This window comes from Nannobrachium achirus (genome assembly GCF_963921795.1).
Source record: "Nannobrachium achirus genome assembly, chromosome: 6".
Taxonomy (NCBI): domain Eukaryota; kingdom Metazoa; phylum Chordata; class Actinopteri; order Myctophiformes; family Myctophidae; genus Nannobrachium; species Nannobrachium achirus.
In genome coordinates, this window is record NC_137815.1 from 55,084,314 (window position 1) to 55,106,139 (window position 21,826).

Consider the following 21,826-nt stretch of genomic DNA (forward strand, 5'->3'; position numbering starts at 1 on the left):
AAACTTTGGAAGCCAAAATTAGCCAATGAGTATAGAATATGCATGGAAAATCTACCCTAACCAATACAGACAGGGGTCAAAACATAGTCTCGGCCATGATGCCTCCTGATGCCTTTCTGCCTGGCGGAGACAATAAGTAAGTTACATTCAACTAGAGGCATGCTGGGGAATCCCCCAGCACACACACACCGCGCGTGTGCGTGCATTATATATATATACTGTATGTATATATATATATATATATATATTAGTGCTGTTTGAGTTAATTAACTCACCGTTATGTTAATTGTTTTAATCGCAATTAATCACATATTTATATATTATAGCCATTTGGCCTATCTCAACATTATTATCTCAACTATTATTTGGGGAGGTCTCCAGATGATTAGCTTAATAAAGTGCAATATTGTTTTCTCACTCAACAGTAAACACACACACACACACACACACACACACACACACACACACACACACACACACACACACACACACACACACATATATATAGGCCTATCCATTTCGAGGTTATACACACACACACACACACACACACACACACACACACACACACACACACACACACACACACACACACACACACACACACACACACGGTAGATTGTTTTGTCATGGAACAATCTTCCTTGTAGGTCTGTGACCCCTGGTGGTGAGAATACAAATGGCATTCATGCAGTGGACTTCAATTTAAATGTATTTAAATGTATGTGTTTAGCCAATGCTCCAGAACTGTGTGTTTGCAAATGCAACAGAGAGCAACCTTACTACAGCACTCTCAAATTGACCCTGGACATGGTATAGATAATAAATATGGTATGGTATGGGTTTATTGCTTAGTCCCCAAAGGGAAACATGTTTAGCCACCAGAGCGAATACAAATACACAAAATCAATGACAACATATAACAAACATACAAATACACAACAAATAACAATAACAGACTTTACAAGTTACATGACACCCTCCCAAAAACCAAGCTAGCGATGTACGTTAACGTTAAGGAATCTAACAGCAGCAGGAACAAAGGATTTCTTCATTCGCCCAGTAGATATTATAGGCATCAAAAACCTGTTGCTAAACTTGCTACGCAGGTCCTTAAATACCTTATAGAGAGGATGGCCTTCAAAGGAAAGAATAGTGTTCAATTTGGTCCTCATTCGCTTGGCTATAGTGATATCCAAAGTATCATGAGGGAGGCCAATCACTGAGCCAGCCTTTTTAATCAATTTATTGATTCGGTTTTTATCATCGGCAGTGATACTGCCCCCCCAGCAGAGCACAGCATAAAAGAGGACACTAGCAAGGATACCTTGGTACATGAAGGAGTGGCCTACTGATCTCAAAAGATCGGAGCTTTCTCAAGTGGAAAAGTCTAGACTGAGCTTTCTTGAACACAGAATCTGTGTTCATCTTCCAGTCCAGCTTCCTGTCCAAGTGGACACCAAGATACTTATAGGACTGAACTATTTCTACCTCCTGCCCTTTGATGATGACAGGTGAGATAGGCACCTTCTTTTTACAAAAGTTAACAATAAGCTCTTTGGTCTTTTCTACATTGAGCAGTAGAAAGTTATCATCGCACCAGCGAACAAATAGATCGATTTCCTTTTTATAGGCCCGATCGTCATCCTTGTTGATGAGACCAATTAGAACAGTGTCATCAGAGAATTTCTGCATGTGACACTTTGCCTCACTATGCCTACAATCTGCGGTATAAAGGACAAATAAAAAAGGAGCTAAAACAGTTCCCTGAGGGGCTCCAGTTTTTGTCCAGATAACATCTGATACAGCATCATCTAGTTTAACAAACTGAGGTCGAGGCACTATATACTTCATGCACCAGGTAATGGTTGAATTATGCAGTTTATACTGCCTCAATTTATTAGTTAGGATATGTGGCTGTATAGTGTTGAAGGCACTAGAAAAATCAAAAAACATGACCCTAACAGAACTGGCAGTTGATTGAAGGTGAGTGTACATGTGATGTAACATAACAATCAGTGCATCATCAACACCACCCGCTTCCTGTATGCAAATTGCAAGGGGTCTAAATAAGGAGCCACCTGCTCTCTAAGGTGGCCCAACACAACCCTTTCAAATGCTTCTTACATGTGCAACAGTGAATTAACTTAATCTTAAGTGTCATTTTTTTTAGAAATCTATGTTGGCCAAGGAATATCGATCACGTCGCTCAATGTGGGCCAAGTCTATAGTAAACTTAAATTACCCTATCCTAACCGTCCATCAAACACTACTCTAACTGTAAATAAAAGCAGGCAGCAGAGATGTTCAAAATTAATGACTGATATTACTTAATTAAAAAGGGGATATCAGCATGTTGAAGCTGAGCTAAAGTCAACAAACAGTTGGTGAGCATAGGTCATTCATTCGGTCTTCAAGATGTCAAGCACTCAGATGTACAATGCTAGAGATAGCATCTTGCTTGTACGCAAATCAGTAAATGAAGAGGTTCCTGAAAAATGAAGCAAGCTGAATATCTTTGTCTCTAAGATCAGAGCATGGATGCCACCAGGGCATGTTTCCTTTTTTGTAGAATGTACACAAAGAGATACAGTAATAAGACCTTTGACCTTCATTCCCAACCTTGCAACATCATTGAAAGGGATTGTGTCAAGCAGAACTGTTCTACTATAGATAAAGCAATCTGGGAGCCCATTTGGTAAAAAATAAATATATATATCTATGGCAGCAAGAACTCTGTTTGGCTCCTCTGTTTTATGCCCATATAATGGAGATCCCTGCTCTGAGTATCTGAATGTGATGTCACCTGTGATGTCACAGTGATGTGTCAGGGGAACCTCAGTATCAGGCGTTATCCCTTCTCTGAGCCTGTGATGTCACAGTGATGTGTCAGGGGAACCTCCGTATCAGGCGTTATCCCTTCTCTGAGCCTGTGATGTCACAGTGATGTGCATACAGACAGACAGACAGACAGACAGACAGGCAGAGATACATGGATGTGCCGGTTTCCATAGTTAACTTCGACCTGCGGTCGCAACTATAATTTACGTTACGCACTTCTGAGTGCTTGAGGAAAGTAGTAGCCTAGAATATCTCCCAAAAAAAAGTTAGCTTTTTTGTCGTATCCACATGTGTTTGTATTTAATTTATTTCAGTCTGTGACATATATCCCGTAACATGCATGAAAGAAAGGGTTTGAGTGAAAAACAAGAAAACTACCTTGAGTGTACAGCACTCATTGTATGATTTAGTATTCAGAGGACACAGCTATTTCATCTGAAACCTGCCTGATGTTTCCTTATTTATGTCTAAATTCTGTAAGTCACCATGATTCAAGCCTACTTTTGAGCTATGGCCATGTAACAGACTGGACCTGTCTCTGGTGTAACCTGAGCTCACAAGTGTCACTATTGTGAGGGCAAAATATACTGTTCTTTGAGCTACTGTGCTCCTTTCCAGCCTATATTGCCAAGGCCGTCGGCTGCCATGACAACTGGAAGTCTGCCATGGTAACAGCGGCTTATCGTTGCTGCCGGCCAGAAACCACATATCTCCATATTTCTTTTTCGCTTTTTACCAGCTTTTTCTACCCAATGTAGTTGATGTGCCACTTGATTCCTCCTCACACACATTTCTGCGTAATCGCTGCTGTTGCATCCTACTGACGCACCTAGAGGAACCCCCACCGGGAGGACCTAGAGCCTTCATCCTACTCCTCCCGCCGAACACTGAACACTCCCCGCTGACAGGTACCGTGCAGTGACGATTATCATCCTCCCCGCCCAGTTCCCTCCCCCGAACACGGGTCAATTGTGTTTGTGTAGACCAGTGGTTCCCAAACTTTTTAGCTCAAGACCCAAAAAAGAAACTAAACGTTTGCCCATGACCCAAACTAAATGTAGTAAAAATAGCAGATCTACACGCTCACAACGTGTTGCTTCGCGCCGTGTTGTGAGCGTGTAGATCATCTATTTTCACTACTCCTTAAACGTTTGTAAGTCTGATTTCTTGATTTCTTCATGAAATTATTGCAAAAATCATTGAATTTAGTTTTGAATTCATTAAAATGTGAGGCGTTGTGAGTTTGTAGATGTGCTATTTTTGGCTAAAGTTCTCAGAATATGGACGCTAGGTTATTATAAAAAAGGAGAAAAAAGTTTCTATCACTCAAAGATTTGGAAGACCCCCTGTAGTAACTCTGAGGACCCCCTAGGGGTACCGGACCCCCTGTTGAAGACCCATGATATAATATTAATACATGAAATTGAAAGTGGTTTAGTGTATTTGTGGGTTTTATCAAAAATGTTCTGATGAAAACTATTACCAAGAGCTTGTGACTAAATAATAACTACATTGGATCCATTTGAACACAGCTTCTTTTTCCCAGTACCATTTTTATCAATAGTGTTTGGTGTATGACGGTCTAAAAGTATTTTTCTTTAAGTGTAGGCCTGCTTGCCTACTGGTCACATTTCAACAAGCCAAGTGAAAATGCCGTTTTCAGGAGAAAAAAAAACAACTTTTATTTCTCAGTGCATGAACAGAACACCATGTCAAGGTCAAAACCTCTCATTTCCAATCCATTTTAAATATGTTTTCTTTTTTTTTTTGTACATAAAAAAATAATGGAACAATTTATTACATCTCTATTCTTTTCCCCCGAAAGAGCACTCAGCAAGTATTTATAAAGCTGCTGTACAATATACAAACATTTACATCTACTATACCCACATAATGTAAAAGAGACCACGAGGATTCTTACACTAATGAAGCGATGCAAGGCCACATTATGATACAGATACAACATGTGGTCCAAACAAATGTTTGAATTGGGTAAAACAGTGCAAGGTACACACAATAAGGACATCATCTGATTCTGGAACAGAGTGTACTATACTGCTTGCATTTCTTTTTAATGACTGGTTGGAAAGAAGCATTTTGTTCCAAAATGAAATATTCACTGCAATATATCAGAAGTGTTACCTCAAAGTGATGAATTGAATTTGGTCATTTTAAATACAGTATGATAGTAGGCAACTTAAGTTGGTAAGACTGAGGGCCCCATCTTCCGCACTGCGCAGCGCGGCACAAAGGGGAAGTCGACTGACGCAGTCGTACTTTTTACACCTGGCGCCAATGTTGTTTAGATAATAAGTGAGCTTTTGCCCATTTAGCGTCCATGGGCGAGATGGTCTTAAAATCAGGTGTGGTCGTGGCGCCCGCTGGCCTACTGGTCCAGGCGCATACCACTTAGGCATTGCCACATAGGCATGGATGCCTGGCGGCGACCCGGACGATCTTTGCCGCATGTCACTCCCCGTCTCTCCCCCCATTTCCTGTCAGTCTACTGTCCTATCAATAAAGGCATAAAAGCCTACACAAATAATAATAATCTTAAAATCAGGTGTGGTCTGTTATAATCAGGGCGCACTTCTATCTAACGCAAAGAGCTTTGCGCCAAGACCAGCTTCATGTTGGTCTTCTCAGCTGGTGCAGTGATGGCACAGATATTTCCTTACTATTTAGACTGCTCAACGCATTAGCAAGTCACCATCACATTCTGGGCCCTGTACGCACATATCCATCATGTTTTAATAAGCGATTTAAAGTAGTAGTTCCCACCCAAAATTATTTTTTTTCTATTGATTACTCATGCCATGGAGACTTGAGTTCAATAATATTTCTAGTTTTTTGTTGCATTCCTAAGACAAAAATTTTAAAGAAATAACATTTACAAAAAAGTACCCTGACGGTTTCACCATCCACTGCCATTCATTTGGGTCCCCATCCAGGGCCATGCATGTGGGTAAATTCACTATAATCACATGCAACAAATACAAAAGAAATATTATAGAACTCAAGTCTCCATGGCATGAGTAATCAATAGAAAAAAAGTCATTTTATGGGTGAACTACTCCTTTCATAACGTGAGCAGCAAATGAGTGAGCATATCCTTTTTAAATTGCCTCTTGAACAGGACGAGACATTAGGCTAAAGAAGGAAAATGCAGCACAGCTACCCGTTTAAATCAAAATCCATCCATATTCAACAAAATAACACTCATGTTCAACAGTAGATGACATTTCGGAGGGGCTCTGCATTAAGGGTGAAAAAATAATTAAACATCTGGGCCAAGTGCCTGTTCTCTTTGCGTGGAGACAAGTGTTGAGGAGAGAGGGAGGGAGAGAGGGAGGGAGAGAGAAAGGGATACAAATAGGTGCATTCATTTCAACTAGCAGTAGCCTACACTTTATTACTTTATTATTATCCTGTCATCATCAATGTCAATCATCCTGTAAGAAAGGCTTTCTTTCCATCTGTTTCAGTTTTTATCGGTTTTAGCCCGTGCGCCTAGATCATCTAAATGGGGAGTCTTTTAGCGATGTTAGATACTTAACTTCAGGTGACAATTTCCAAACTCCATATTATATCATTTTGGAACATAACTATTTTTCCCATCTTCTATCCAACCACAACTATTGCACATACTTACTACATACTACAGACTTTCTCACAGAGCATCCTCTTTTTAAGTCTGTAATTAAAAGCCCCCATCATACAATCACAAAATGGAGTCAAACAGAGCTCTACTGGACGCTAATGCGTCTTCAGCTACCAGCCGACTGTTGTATACGTTATCACACTCATCATGTGCTACTTTATTGCATTCCCTGAGCTCATAAGAACATGTCCTGTAGCATAGCCAGTTATAATTGCAGATATTAACAAGTACACAAACCTCTATTTTATACCATTTAGCCATAAGATCAATCCTTGAATAAAACATGGGATCACAGTATACCTGTCTCCCCTCAGCAGTAAGCTCCTTTCCATAGACCATTACCCTATAAGTTGGTTATACAAACTGCCTGCAAGTGAATCAGGTTATGTAGTAACAAAACGATAAAAATAAAAACATTTCAGCTGTATACTATTCTTCTTTTCAACAAACAAGGGTTGAACGCCTACATTTTTAGGTCTTGCAAAATATTCTAGCAGTTAACCATTTGGTAGTTAACAAAATGAATGGAGGAAAATGTAATAGCTTTCATAAAACCTCTTCTAATTACATGGCAATGTACAGTATCACCAGCAAGGTCAACATCACAGATGAAGTACAACTCATTGTCATTGTTGTAATGCTACAAGGGAAGGTGCAGTGCAATGAAATTCAATAGATACTTTAAAGTTAGAATTTGCAAAACATGACAAAATTCAAATATATATATATATAATGTATATATATTATATTATACTATATTCCACAATGAGACACATTTTGAGCGATCGCCAACATTTGTTAGATATAGCAGTTTGCATGTTATCTATGTTACATTAACTACTGTACAAGGACCCATGGTAACCTCTATCACCAAAATACATCGGATGGAGGGTGAAAGCTCAAAAAGGTCAGAAGGAACCTTTATCAAAATGTGGAATGGCTCTGCCCAGCTACATATACATATATCAATCTATTATTTCAATAAATTATACACATACTGTACATGGTAAACAAGATCTTAAACCACAAGTTTCTGGTCTTTCTTTCTTTCTTTCTTTTTTTTTGTCTAGTAGCGATTCATGACTACAGCCATAGAACAGTCTGGAGTCCCTCCGGTTAAAGTGAACATTTTCTTTTTTTAAGGTAGCATCTTGAAACCTGCGCAGTGTTCAGTGTATGATAAACAATGAAGTAGGATGGTCTTTAGCAGTGCGCAAAGGGTGTGCATTAAAGCGAACACAAGGACCAACTGCATGCAGTTATACCAGGGGTCTTCAACGTTTTCAGGCCAAGGACCCCTTAGTTGAGAGATGAAGCAGGGACCCCCACAACCTTTTCATAGATTCCATACAGTTTCATTGTTTGACAGCACAATCATCAGTGTAATTTGGATTCATGTCAATTTGTTTCAGATATTTAACCACTTGAACCGTCAATACTTAATAAACTTGACCTTTCACTCAGTACTTAATCTGCTCTTTTTCCCCTCTACATCAATCCTCTTTGCTGAAAATAGCCGATCTGCTATTTTTATATTCTCAGAATATATTATGGATGCAAGGGTTCAAGTGGTTAATATAAAAAAGGAGAAAAAAGTTTCTATCACTCAAAGATTTGGAGGACCCCCTGTAGTAACTCTGAGGACCCCCTAGGGGTCTCGGACCACCTGTTGAAGACCCTTGCATTAAAGCGAACATAAGGACCAACTGCATGCAGTTATATGGAAAAAAGACACAATAATAGAGTAAAAACAATAATAATATTAATAATAATACAAGTCTTTAATAATAAAAATGTTGATGTCAGCCGCACAGCTGCACTTTGCTTATACCAAAGTTGAAAGGCTAGGGGGCCTTTCAGCTTTGTTGCATATGGGAAAATTGCATTGCAATGTGGTTGAGGCGCGGTTAGCATTTATTCATTCCACAGGTGGTCCCCAAATTGGCACATATTCACATTTTCTAGCGTCCGTCTGGCAAGGCCCCCCACAGCATGCCACACATGCATAAGGCCCAGGTCAAAGTTGCCGAACCAGCACACAAGGCAAGAGGGGACAGTGGAGTATGAGACACTTTCATTTCACAAAGCTGAAGATGCAGTGCAGGGCTGGACATTTTTTTAAATAAAACAGCTAAATCTACAAGTCCCCCCACCAAAAAAAACAAAAAACAAATAAGCAAACAAACAAACAAACACTGAAGTTACACAGTATTCCATTGCACAGCTCAAGTGGAGAGTGATGCCGTACTCTGTCAGAATGGGTCACGTAGGACCTCTGCCTCGGAGAGTATTTTGGCTGAGCTGGGCACTTTCCAAGGACCAGGGATAATGGGTCCCTTTGGGCTCCCAGGGCCTCTGGAAACACTGTCTAAAGAAGAGGCCACAGAGCCTTCCATGCTTCTCTGGTCTTTGTTGTAGGCCAATACAGCCGTGCTTCCCGCTTCCTCTTGTGAGGAAACATCAGCATCTTTTCTGCTCCTTGAATCTTTAGTGGGGGACCTTGTGTCTCTGTGACTGGAACCCTCTTTCCTTACGTTCCTTTCTTCTCTGGGTCTACTCTCCTTTTGCACAGAGTCTTTTTGTGCTTCGTTGTCACTTTCTTTGACAGTATGGAGACTGGGCCTGCGCTGTCGGGACCCCAAAGTCCTTTTAAAATGACCTTGCTCAGGGGCAGCTCTGGTCCGCTCCCCTCGCCTGTCCAGTCCCTGCTTCAACTGAGAATCCCCCCTCTTGGCGCTTCTCTGATCGATCCAACCTTGATCCAAGCTGTCCTCGCTGGAAACATTCTTTAATCTCCTCTGTTGGCCTTGTTGGTGCCGCGCATGCTCCAGGGTTGAAGTGTCTTCCTGTCGTGCTTGAGACAACGTCCTGGGACCTGGGGAGCGGGTTTTTGTCTGTGACTGAGTCTCGCTGTTCTTGCAATGCTCTGCTTCCTGTGTCTTGTGCTCTGTCTTTTTGGGACTGAGGGAGCACTCTTTGGCTTTGGAAAAGGTCTCTCCCGTTCTCTTTGGGCAGCCGGGCTCTTTGCAGTCTTTTGCGGGCCTGATCCTCTTGAAGAAGGTGATAAGCTCAGGGGTGCTAGGAGAGAACCTGCCTGCCTGCCGGTCTGCCTGCTCCCTGCTCCTCTCCGTGGCGCTCCACAGCCTGCTGGTGCGGGGCTTGAGGGCTCGCGGGGACAAAGGGCTCCAGCCGGGGCTCTCCATGGCCTCGCTGGACAACGGGGAGGTACTGGAGACAGAGCCCCCATAGGACAATGGAGAGGAGAGGGGCGACGTGTCAGAGACAAACACCTCTCTGGAAAAGCTTGTGGGTGAAGTGATTTTACGACCGTGTTGACCTGAAGGGAGGAAACACACAAGTTCACAAGGAGGCAGTGGCGGATGCCCAGAGAAATGCCACAGACATCATGCAAAAATGAATTGTAACACACCAAAGTTCTGAATGGAAAACATAAAGATAATTTATATAGATCAGGGGTTCTCAAATTAAGGACCGTTCCTTTAGGTGGTTCCAAATTGACCCTTACAGGTCTGTAACTCTGAGAGCGTAAAAACGCTCTTGTACGCTTGTACGAGTTATTGGGGTCCTTGAAATGAATAAAAATATGTTTGACAGTCCCTGGTTTAGGTGATATTTGTGATATAACCATTATAACAGAGTGAAAAGAAGAGAAGAGAAGAAGAAGCCGTTACCAAGGTTAAAAAAGGAGAGGCCAGTAAAAGCAGGGAAGATGTTAATGTTGGTGCTCGTTAGTGTAGTAACACACAGTAGAGGAAGCTGTACTACCTGCATCCCAGAGGGCAAGAGAAAACAAGGCAAACATGAAGCACATGGTTAGAGGTAGACAGAAACCCTGTAAACACAATGCAGCACAATAGATTCCATCCATTCATATGACATCATGGAGTCATGAACACAAACTATTAGTTATTAACGATTAAAAGTCCCAAAAGGAAATTGTTTACATTGTCAGAAGGAGTCAAAAAGACCAGTGGGGGAAAAACGCCATAAAACTGTTAATTTCCATAGTTGGCCAGCCTAAAGAAAATACAAAAATATTGGGGATCCTGTAGGCCTATGTAAAATTATCGTGGCACTTAAAAAGTACAATTTTTGCTTAAACTGTGAGCTGAAATAAATGTTGTTAACACACATAACTATGTTGCTGGTTTTGTTTTTTAATTAAGCAATAATATACATACTCTACAGTGGTATAATCATAGTATAGCTTCCTAAAAGTATATCATTGCGATTACCGGTATACCACAGATTCAGTACTAATTATGATTAAAAAACAAAGAAATGTCGAGGTAGGTTACAGGCTAAAGGTGGATGAATCTGGAGTGCTGATAGTGCCATTTTTCTGACACTGACATATTGAGATGGAACTCATTACAATGCCTCTCACCCAATCAATGCAAGGTCGGACCCAACTGTGTCACAATGAAGCATACGTCATTTTGAAACAGAACTCTTAAACCACATAAACCCTATATACCTGTACTAACTGGGGTTCCCCAGGACACTCCATTGTATTCTCTACTCTTGCTTTAGTGGACTATGGGCTCTATAGGGCGTAGCGTGGCTGCCACAGATAGAAAACCGTTCCCTTTTTCCCATAGGGATTTCCGAAAATATTTATATAAAATATTTTAAACCTGGAACCAAGCCATCCAGGCTCCTGGTGAATCATGGCTCATGGAATCCATGTCCAAAAATATTTGAAAACCGCCAAAAAAAAAGGGTATTTATTAAATACCATATATTGCTGTTTAAAATCTGTTGTTTTTAAATGTGCTATATAAATTAAGATGATTTGACCTGACTTGACAATAAGGCCTAGCTGAAAATCAATCTACAAGTTCACGTGTCAGATCTGCTAGATCGGCAAATGCTCTCTCCCAGAATAGGGATGCTACTCTCGGTGGTTAACTCACACCTAGCCTACAGTATATTTTCAAGCGAGCGGGCGAGCTGTGAGTTTTTTCCCACTAGACTTACTGTTGTCTTGAGCCAGCCCTGCGCCAGGTCTCAGCAGTAGCAGCACCTTGCTTCCCCCTGCCTGGATCAGCTCGATTGCCCTCGTATGGGAGATGCCATGAGCCGGCTCTCCGTTGATCTCCACTATCTCATCTCCAACCTGCCAGCAGCACACAAAGCACAGCAATAAGAGACCCAGAGTCACATAGGGCGGTGAAAGTACACCGCATGCCTGGCATACAGATACCTGCATGCACGCACGCATGCACACATGCACACACACACGCATGAATGCACAAATGCAGACACGCACACACACACACACGCACACACACACACAAAAGAATTAATGCATTTTTCCCCATTTACACACACAGGTTATGTGCACAAAAGCCCACTCAAGCCCTATACAGTAGCCAGTCATGTGAGGAATAGCACAAATAGCCGATCTACAAGATTGCATTGTGAGCTTTTGATTGTCTTGTTTCTTTTTACTTACATTCATAAAAACGTATGACATAAAAAAAAATATAATAACCAGTAAGACTCCCTAATCGGGAGAGAAGCAACTGTCAGGTCCATTAATGTTGTCTGCAAAAAGCAACCTCATGATGGCGCTAGAAGAGGGGCATGTGAGAAATCAGGGTTGTGGTTTGCCAGCGAAAGAGTGTGTGTGCAAAATTTGGCATGGATAGGGGCAACGGTGCCGGAGATAAGAGTAGGGCCAAAAGTGTGGCGTGACGTGACAGACAGACGGAAGGACCAACTGACGGAGGGACTGACTAACGGAGGGACTGACAGACAGCCGGTGGAGGTTTTCATAGTAACGTGCGACCTGACGGTCACAATAAAGTATAAGATGGGGACGCCAGGGATAGAATGTGCAAACACTCACACATTTATGCAAATATGCATAATCAAACAATCTACATTTCAGGCTGCACTCAGTCATGACATACCCTAGAGGGAGCCTCTATTATTGCATATGACAGAATAAATAAGGATTAATAGTATAAAAATGTAAGTCTCTTAAGCTCTGTTCCACCCTTGGAGAGGCAGACCTGTACCCAGAGATTCCTGATACGACCTTATTTTCTACTCATCTCCACTTTACTTTCAGCATTCCATTAAACGCAGCTAAATTGCATCCATCACTTTTATAAGAAGTAAACACCATTTGGAAGCACTAATGAGAGCTGGAGGCATCTGCAATGTTATTGTTGTACCAGAAAGGATTTAGCCTTTTACCTCCATCTTTTACAAGCAGTGAAAATGTTATTATATTTCTTTGAATTCTTTTAAAATGTGGCTCCCAATTTAGTCGTTATGACAATTCCCCCAACATGTATCATCCTTACCACTGCTAAACCCTACTGTTTTCTCTTGGGGAGGGTGTTTTTTTCCTCTTATACACGTGAAGTCACCAGTCGCTTCTTTTCACCTCACAGTGAGGAGTTTGGCCGGGAAGAAATAACACATGCGGAGGAAGTTGCTATTCTTCTGCGCTCCTTCCTCTTTTGTACGATCTATCCTTCCTATTCAGTGTAAAAAGCAGACAGGACTGTGCCCATTTTTCTTAACCACTTGAACCCCACCATTATTACATAACAGATCTACAAGCTCACTTCGCAATGCCTTGTGACGCAAAGTGAGCTTGCAGATTAGCAATATTGGTTAAGATATTTGGTGTAGAGTGAAAAAGTACAGTTGCAACTCCTTGCAAGATCCTTTTCACTAAGACCAGAGGTTCTCAACCAGTGGTCCTTGGGGGGGTTCCAGGTGGTCCCCAGCTAAATGATGGAGAGTCGGTTGGTATGGACCCCTATAGATCTTTAACCCTTGAGACTGTAAAATGAAACCAAATGGACCATTTGGTCCATCATGTTATGCTCTCAAGAGTTCAATTATTGCTAAACATCTACATGAATTAATTAAGGGTTAGGGTTAGTCTACACACAATTAGAGAATGTAGAAGAATCAACGTTGGCCAGTTTTCTCTCCTATGGCACCACATCAATACACGGAAGCATGGAATTGTGGACAATATCTCATCCAACGACAACAAAATATCCTTCAGCTTTGGGTCTGAGAGGCTAAATCTCATCAAATGGTGGTCTGTGGCTCAAATGCACAATAAATAATGGACCTTGATATGAAGAAGGTTGAAAACCACTGACTTTAGGGCTTAAGTGGTTAAAATACACTATACCAGGGGTCTTCAACGTTTTCAGGCCAAGGACCCCTTAGTCGAGAGAGAGATGAAGCAGGGACCCCCACAACAGATAGTTTTGTTTGACAGCACAATCATCAGTGTATTTTGGATTCATGTCAATTTGTGTTTTCAGATATTTAACCACTTGAACCGTCAATACTTAATAAACTTGACCTTTCACTCTGTACTTAGTGAGCTCTTTTTCCCCCATCTACACTAATTGAAAATAGCCTCTGCTACTTTTGGCCAAAGTTCTCAGATTATGGGTTCAAGTATAAGAAAGGAGGAAAAAGTTTCTATCACACAAAGATTTGGGGTCCGGGACCCCTGTTGAAGACCCTTGCACTATACTGTTTACAAATAAAAAGCACACACATGAATCCTGCCATCGATCAGAGCAGGGCCGTCCTCGGCCAGCCTCAGGATGTACAGTCCCATGTTGTACTCCGTCCCGCCGCGCAGACTGAAGCCAAAGCCCCTGGGCCCGCGTTCCAACTCCACCGTTATACAGCCCTGTGTGGACCAAGCACAAACATGGCTGAGTGTTAGGGATGGGACGATAAGCGATATTATCGTTTGTCGTGTTATAAAAACACTCATGATAATCGTATAATTGAGATTTCATTTATCGTGATATCGTCCTCCGTCATGCACTGGGATCAATTCACCTTTTATTTGCCGAGCTGCATATCCGGTACCACTTAAACCCTCTATAATTGATAAAAGGTACTTATAATATACGTACTTGATACAGTCTTTTTTCACTCTCTATCAAATGTCTTTGCCAAAAAATAGCCGATCTAAAAGCTCACATGCGACGCGTTGTGACCTTGTAGATCTGCTATTTTTTGACAAATGTTCCTCCCCAGGATAATGGATCGTTAATCGCGATTTCACAATCATCGTGATATGAAATTTTTATATCGTCCCATCCCTAGTGAGTGTGCAGTCAGCCAGTCACACACAAACAACACATCGTTGTTGTCACTTGGAAGCCTTGTATGTCCAAAATCTTCCTTTGTTGTTGTTAATATTTTAAAAACGATTAGAAAAAGTGAAAATAGCTGATCTACAAGCACACAACGCGTGCTTGTAGAGCTGCTATTTTCACTAGTTTTGTGCGACACTTTTGTATGATGAAGTAGGGCTTTAAAATACCAAAAAACATTTGAAACTTGGAGATACAAGGGTTCTGCCTGACAGTGACGACATGCATGCTGTACAAACAAAACGCACAGAAACACACCCCCACACACCCCCACACACACCCCCCCACACACACACACACACACACGGACAGGACACTCTACATAACACACGTCTACTGTACATATCATCATTGTCGGGCAAAAACCATGTACCTCCACATTCCAATTTTTTTGTTTTTTTTTTCTGTAAATGAATGCCATACTTCATCATATAAGTGTGTACGAGTGAAAATATGTCATCTACAAGATACAAACGTGTTGCATTGCAATGCGAGTTAGAGATTGTCTATTTTTGAAAGTGAAAGTGTGTGTCTGAGAGCTTGTGATGTAATAACTATATTGGAAAACATGTTATTTTTTTCCTCCATTTCACAGTTTTGGACACGGTTTCCACCCGACGAAAACCCACGCACGCACACGCGCGCGCGCACACACACACACACACACACACACACACACACACACACACACACACACACACACACACACACACACACACACACACACACACACACACACACACACACACACACACACACACACACACACACACACACACACACACACGCAAAATACAAGTGTTTGCCATATGTTTCTTCTTGTTTGTTCTTTCTGTCATAAACATTTGTGTTGTCCCCCCAGAGGCTTGATTACATACAAAAAGTGCGGACCACCGTGTGTGACTAGCTTGCCTGGTGGGGTCCCGTGACGCACAGCGTTCCCTGCTCGTTGAGAGGCAGGGTCTTGTAGTCGCTCCAGCCCACTCCTTCCCGGCTGTCCTCCAGGTCCAGGTTGTAACTGCAACCAAACAGGAGAGGTCTTCAGTGGTGGAAAAAGTACTACATTTGTTTTTTACTTATGTAAAAGTATCAATTCTGTAATGTGGAAATGTCCCACTTAACTCATTCCAGCCAATTCTAATTTCCTGGTACTCCCAGCCAGCCAGATCATCTTTCATCATCTTTTTGACCATATTCCATCACGTGCAGTCAAATATCTGTACCTGTTGAATTAATCCCTCTGCGCAGGTGTTAACAGAATGTGATAAAAGATGATGAAAGAGGATCTGGCTGACTGGGACTACCTAAAAAAGATGATAAAATCATATTTGGCTGGGAATGAGTTTTAACAGGTTCAAAATGTATGAAAGATCTTTTCATAATGGCCGAAATCTATACAGTGCTGAAGTGGTTAATGTAATTTTGTAATAATAATAAATCAAAATGTACAAAGTAACTAGTAAGATTTGCATATAATTGTAGTGGAGTAAAAGTACAATATTTTCCTCTGAGTTGTTGTAGTGGAGTAGAAGCACTGAAAATTGGAAATATTCCACAAAAGTACCGTACAAATACCTCAAAACTGTACTTAAATACAGTAGGGGAAAACCACCCATTTTCAATATTGAACTATGTCATTAATATACCTTAGAGGAGTAGTATGGAAATAGAAAAAAAGTTCCTCCCCTTCTGTGTTGCCTAGAACTGGAGGATTGATTTTGGGGTTTGTATTGTAAAGTACAACTTGATGACATCACACCGTTGTACTTTACAATACAAACCCCAAAATCAATCTTCCAGTTCTAGGCAACACAGAGGGGGGGGGGGGGGGGGGGGGGACTTTTTTTCTATTTCCACACAACTCCTCTAAGTTATATTAATGACATACCTAGTTCAATATTGAAAATGGGTGGTCTTCCCCTTTAAGTAAATGTACTTAGTTACTTCACACCACTGTAGGTCTTGTGTGTTAACTTCAATAATGCACTTCTCTTTACGACACGCCAGGGTCCGGGGGGCGGGGCGTTCCTAATCATCAAGTCATTACGCAAAAACATGAGACGTAATTAAGAGATGGATGTTTAAAACGGGAAGGGCACTTTCCCTCATGTAGGTTGGAATTAATGTTCAGTAAGTATACAAGGTTGTAGGTGCCTCTGAACAGTGTTTAATGCTTGTACACAGTATACATTGTATCGCCACTGTTGGGTGTCAAACACGTTACTTTTTAAATATTATTTTAAAAAATGATTTAGAATAGTGAAAATTGATGATCTACACGCACACAACACCTCGCAATGTGAGGTGTTGTGAGCTTGTAGATCGGCTATTTTCACTACTTTTGTGCGACACTCTTCTATGATGAAGAAGGGCATTCATTTACAAGAAAACATAAAGAATATGGATATACTGTATGATGAGGTTTCTGCCCAACAGCAACGATATATTATGTACTGCATTTCTTGATGTAAAGATTGTAGAGATGTAAAACTAATCTGTTCTATATATCTAAAAGAATATTCCCAAAGGTTGATGTGTTTTTCAAAGACTAAACCGTTAGTAGTGACCTTACCCACTGAAAACCCTCTGGACTTAAGTGATGGACTTAAGTTACAATTGTACTCTGACATATCCCCCCCCCCCCCCCCCCCCCCATCTACAACAAATATCTTTGCCAAAAATAGCCGATCTACAAGCTCAAAACACGTTGTGTTGGGTTTTGAGCTTGTAGATCTGCTATATTTGGCGAATGTTCCCTGTTAATAAGCTCTTGACCTGGCGAAAGCAGATTTTTAAGCCTGATTTCTAGTTAGTCGTGTCCAGAGCCATTGCCGATCAACAAGCTCACATCAAGATGCATTGCGTCTACAACAGCTGATAGCGACAAGTTGTGAACTTGTATTATATGCGTATTTCGGCATGAGACGCCGTCATAAATGTATTACTGTTGGCCCTGTAGCGCTGACCTCTGATTCAGATTCAGGACTCTGTGTTGAAGGGCTGGACTCTGTTTGGCTGAGCTCGGTGCTGAGGGTGGGCCCTTGTACTCTGAAACGAAAGGTTTGAGGTTCCAGTGTAAGAAACAGGCATATGAAGAGTTATGTTCAAATATGCTAAATATGCTGCATATCGTCACTCTGAAAATAGCCAATCTACAAACTTGGAGATCGGCTGTTTTCACTACTTTTGTGCGACACCCCCTGTGTGATGAAATAGGACATTCATTTACAAAAAGAAAAACACATTAAACATTGAAATATGGAGCTGCAAGGTTTCTGCCTGACAACAGAATTCATTTCATCATCCATTATCCTTTAACTAGCCTACAAAGGATCAGTTAAAAAAATATATTTTAGTTAGACTTAATAATGTACTATCCTTTTATGCCACTCTCACAATTGACAACAACTGTTTGTTTTAATTTTGTTCCAGTTTCTATAAGCAGAATAGATTTTTATCAATTGTGATCTTAAACCCTGTATATATAAAGTAAAAGTTCACCATGTTTCTGTACTTGATCTGCTCTTGTTTCCCTCTACACACCAAACCTCTTTGCCGAAAATAGTCCATCTAATAATAACTTACTATGTGTTGTCAATGTGACAAGTTACGATTTTGTAGACGAGTCATTTTCAGCCAGTGTTCGCCCAGAATAGTGAAGCTATAGGGTCCAAGTCGTTAAAACACAGCTGAACTGTTATATAACTGCATATATTATATAAACTATGCACACACCATCCTCAGGAACCACGGTGAGTGTGACAACGGTGCCAGCCTCCTTGATGAGCTGGACGATGTCGTTGTGAGACAACTCTAGGATGGAGCGTCCGTTGACAGCGGAGATGCGGTCTCCCACGTTCAGCAGGCCACAGCGGTCGGTGGGACTGCCCTCTATGATGCGACCAATCTTATGTGGAATGACTGGAACGGTGAAAACACATGAGACACCTACAGTTAATGTACAGACCAACGGGTCCCAACCTGTTCTGGATCAGGAAATCATTGGAAATCTCAAAACGTTCTTGGCCCACCCATCTGACCACTTAACACGTGTTGTATGATCAATCAATGGATTGGGTTCCGTCTTAGATCAGTGGCACTAACACTTTAAGTTCCCATTTATCGGTATCGCAATTAAAACTCTTTTTTTTAAGGTTTTAAAAGATTACATTTCTTTTTACATTACTTTTTTATATCAAGTTATATTAGCAATAAAAACATAATGTTTTGCCAAGTGGGCGGCCCACTTGCAATATCAGATCAATATAAATCAATATTATCTGTCTATAAAAGACCTTAGCATGGCATGATGTAGTCATGTTACGACACAAATAATTACATTATAGTTATTAAATTATGTACAACTTAATAGTCCTGTCCATTAATTAAGTGTAGCATCACCTCTTGACAGCATTTTTAAATAAAGAGACATGTCTGACTATAATGTACTGTACTGCAAACGGGCCTGCATTTTAATGTGCGGCTCTGCAGGGCTCAATTTCCACCTGCTGACCCGACCACAGATAGATATATTTGAATAACGGTAAATATGCGTGTGTATCCCAAAATTAGATGATCGAATATACACCAGAATATAATCCGTCGTATTACGATGTCAAGCGTCAAAAATAGGCGATGTACAAGCTTGTAGATCGGCTATGTTTAGAGCAGGACATTGGCATACGGGCAAAGTATAAACTGGACTGTAGTTTGAGCAAAGCAAGCGGAACATGATGGATGTGGGAGCTCTCACCTCCCAGTGGAGGTTTGCTCTTGGAGGTGAGGATGACGAAGCCGAAGCCCTCCGTGTCCTTGCGGTGGAGGGTGATGTCAAAGGACTCGTGGTCCAGAACGCTGGGCAGGGGGATCCGAGGCAGCCTGGGTGACCCGTTCACCAGCGCTGGAGCCATGCTCAGAATCTCATCGTCTGTCGCGTCTGATGGGGGAGGAGTGCAATGTAGTCAGATAGGACTGAAAACGTGTGCAGGTGTGTGTGTGTGTGTGTGTGTGTGTGTGTGTGTGTGTGTGTGTGTGTTTGTGTGTATTGTATGTTATGTGTGGGTCGGCTCATAGACCTGCTGTTGGTGTGTACAATAATGAATGTCCAAAGAACTAGCAAAATAATTTGAGGCTATATCAGAGAGATGCTTTACTTTGGTGTATTTGCCCAGCAGAACCATAGAAGCAAAGTATTAAATGGTACATAAATGGTAAATGGTCCATTTATATAGTGCTTTTTATCCAAAGCGCTTATGCGATTACATTCGCCCATTCACACACAAATTTCATACCCCGATGGCGGAGGAAACCATGCAAGGCACCAACCTACACCTCGGGAGCAATTAGTGGTTCAGGGTCTTACTCAAGGACACTTCGACACTAACTCTGGGGGAGCCAGAGTTCCCAGCTTTACCGGCCACTCTACCCCTGAGTCACTGCCACCCCATTAAAAACAATGGCAAAATATATATAAAATAAAAACTAATATACTGTGTAAATAGAAGACACATATGGCAAGGAAAGACACACCTGAACAGGAATACTGGTACATAGTCTAAAAAAATAAACTTGCTGCAATAGAAAACAATCCACTACAAGACAAAACTGATCTTCAAGTTCACAGCTTGTAGATGGCTGTTTTCTCTCTTTTTTTATAGATAGGAAAGTGAAGGGATGCCAGGGTTAACGTGGTGAACTTTGATAGAACCTTGTGTTGTATACAATATCTATTAAAGCCTGATATAAGTCCAAGGGCCCTATTTTCCTGTCAGCTGCAAAGCAGCTTAGCGCCAAGCACAACACAGCGCAATCCCTATCTTACCCCCGACGCAGTAGTTAATTTCACGCCTCACAGCCATGTTGTCTAGGTAGTGGGGTTGTGTGGGGCTTAACATGTAGGTGTAGTCTGGCACGATCACAGGGCAATGCTATTTTCCCGTTAAGACCAGCTCCAAGCTTGTAAATCAGATATTTTCAGTGCAGCTTTAGCAGCACGCACACAACCAAGTATAAACGAAGCATAAACATTTATTTAAAAATAGGGTCCTGACCGTCCTGGCAGGGGCGTCAATTGGGTATGGCAGGGGTATGCAGCTGCCATACCCTGGGTCCCGGGGGGAAAATAAAAGTTACTTTTAAATATAAATCCATGAATGTCTCTTTGTCTATCTATTTGGTTATCATTTTGTTAAATTACAGTAAAATAACAAAAAAAATAACAAAATGGTCACGTTAACAAGGTATTATAATTATATTCTCCCCATTTTGACAGAATGGTATATTCCCAGGTTCCACAGGTCAGCTACACAGGTGCAATTCATTATTGTTAATTGTGGCACATTTACTAACATGCAAAGTTTAGCTGCACTTGAACAACCGTTCCAGGCTGCCATATCCAGCCCAAGAAACTGTAGAAACGGGGGAAAAAATAGAATTGACTTCTTAAAATAAATGTATCAAGCCTGTTGCTAAGGTATGGCAACATGACTGGTGTCTTGCCTTCGCGCGTGCAAGAGACCAGTCAAGTTGCCATACCTTAGCTTTTTCTGAACTGACGCCACTGCGTCCTGGTACTTTATCTTCTCCCGGCTATTTTGCCCACCAAGTATTGGTGATCTATACAATCTTGTGGCACTGGAGAATGTCCAACAAGGGTAATAACATGACACAGCCATTTCCCTTGACCAAAATTACACATCAGGACTAATTTCTTAACATATTGGCAGAATCTGATTTGTTTGTGTTCATTCATGAGCTAAAAGTGTGATTTTAGTGAGTTCTACCATACAATGAGAGTGAATGCAATCACCACTTCCAGTTACGCACTCACAGAGCACAGAAGAAACAGATAAAGACGAGGGACAACATTTGGACTTAAAGTATATCGTCGTTGTCGGGTGGAAACCTTGTATGTCCAAAACCGTTTGTTTTGTATTTATCATTTTTAAAATGATTTAAACTAGTGAAAACAGCCGATCTGCAAGCACACAACGCCTCGCACCGCGAGGCGTTGTGTGCTTGTAGATCAGCTGTTTTCACTACTTTTGTGTGATGGCCTTATATGATGAAGCAGTGCTTTACTTTACGAAAAAACGTACAAATTTGAAACTTGGACATACAAGGTTTCTGCCCGACAGTGACGATA

The 21,826-nt window shown here is 41.3% G+C and overlaps 1 protein-coding gene across 1 annotated transcript in view; it reads right to left on the reverse strand.

Annotated features, from left to right (window-relative positions):
- Positions 1–10,235: 10,235 nt before the first annotated feature.
- magi3b (membrane associated guanylate kinase, WW and PDZ domain containing 3b) overlaps positions 10,236–21,826 on the reverse strand; it is a gene marked incomplete at both ends in the record, with an annotated part of 266,704 nt that continues 255,113 nt past the window's right edge. The window contains 7 exons of the mRNA XM_080728681.1: positions 10,236–10,288; positions 11,504–11,642; positions 14,070–14,207; positions 15,595–15,700; positions 17,628–17,730; positions 18,418–18,603; positions 19,436–19,618. Of these exons, the coding sequence (XP_080584807.1) occupies positions 10,236–10,288; positions 11,504–11,642; positions 14,070–14,207; positions 15,595–15,700; positions 17,628–17,730; positions 18,418–18,603; positions 19,436–19,618 (908 nt within the window). The remainder of the gene's footprint in view (positions 10,289–11,503; positions 11,643–14,069; positions 14,208–15,594; positions 15,701–17,627; positions 17,731–18,417; positions 18,604–19,435; positions 19,619–21,826) is intronic.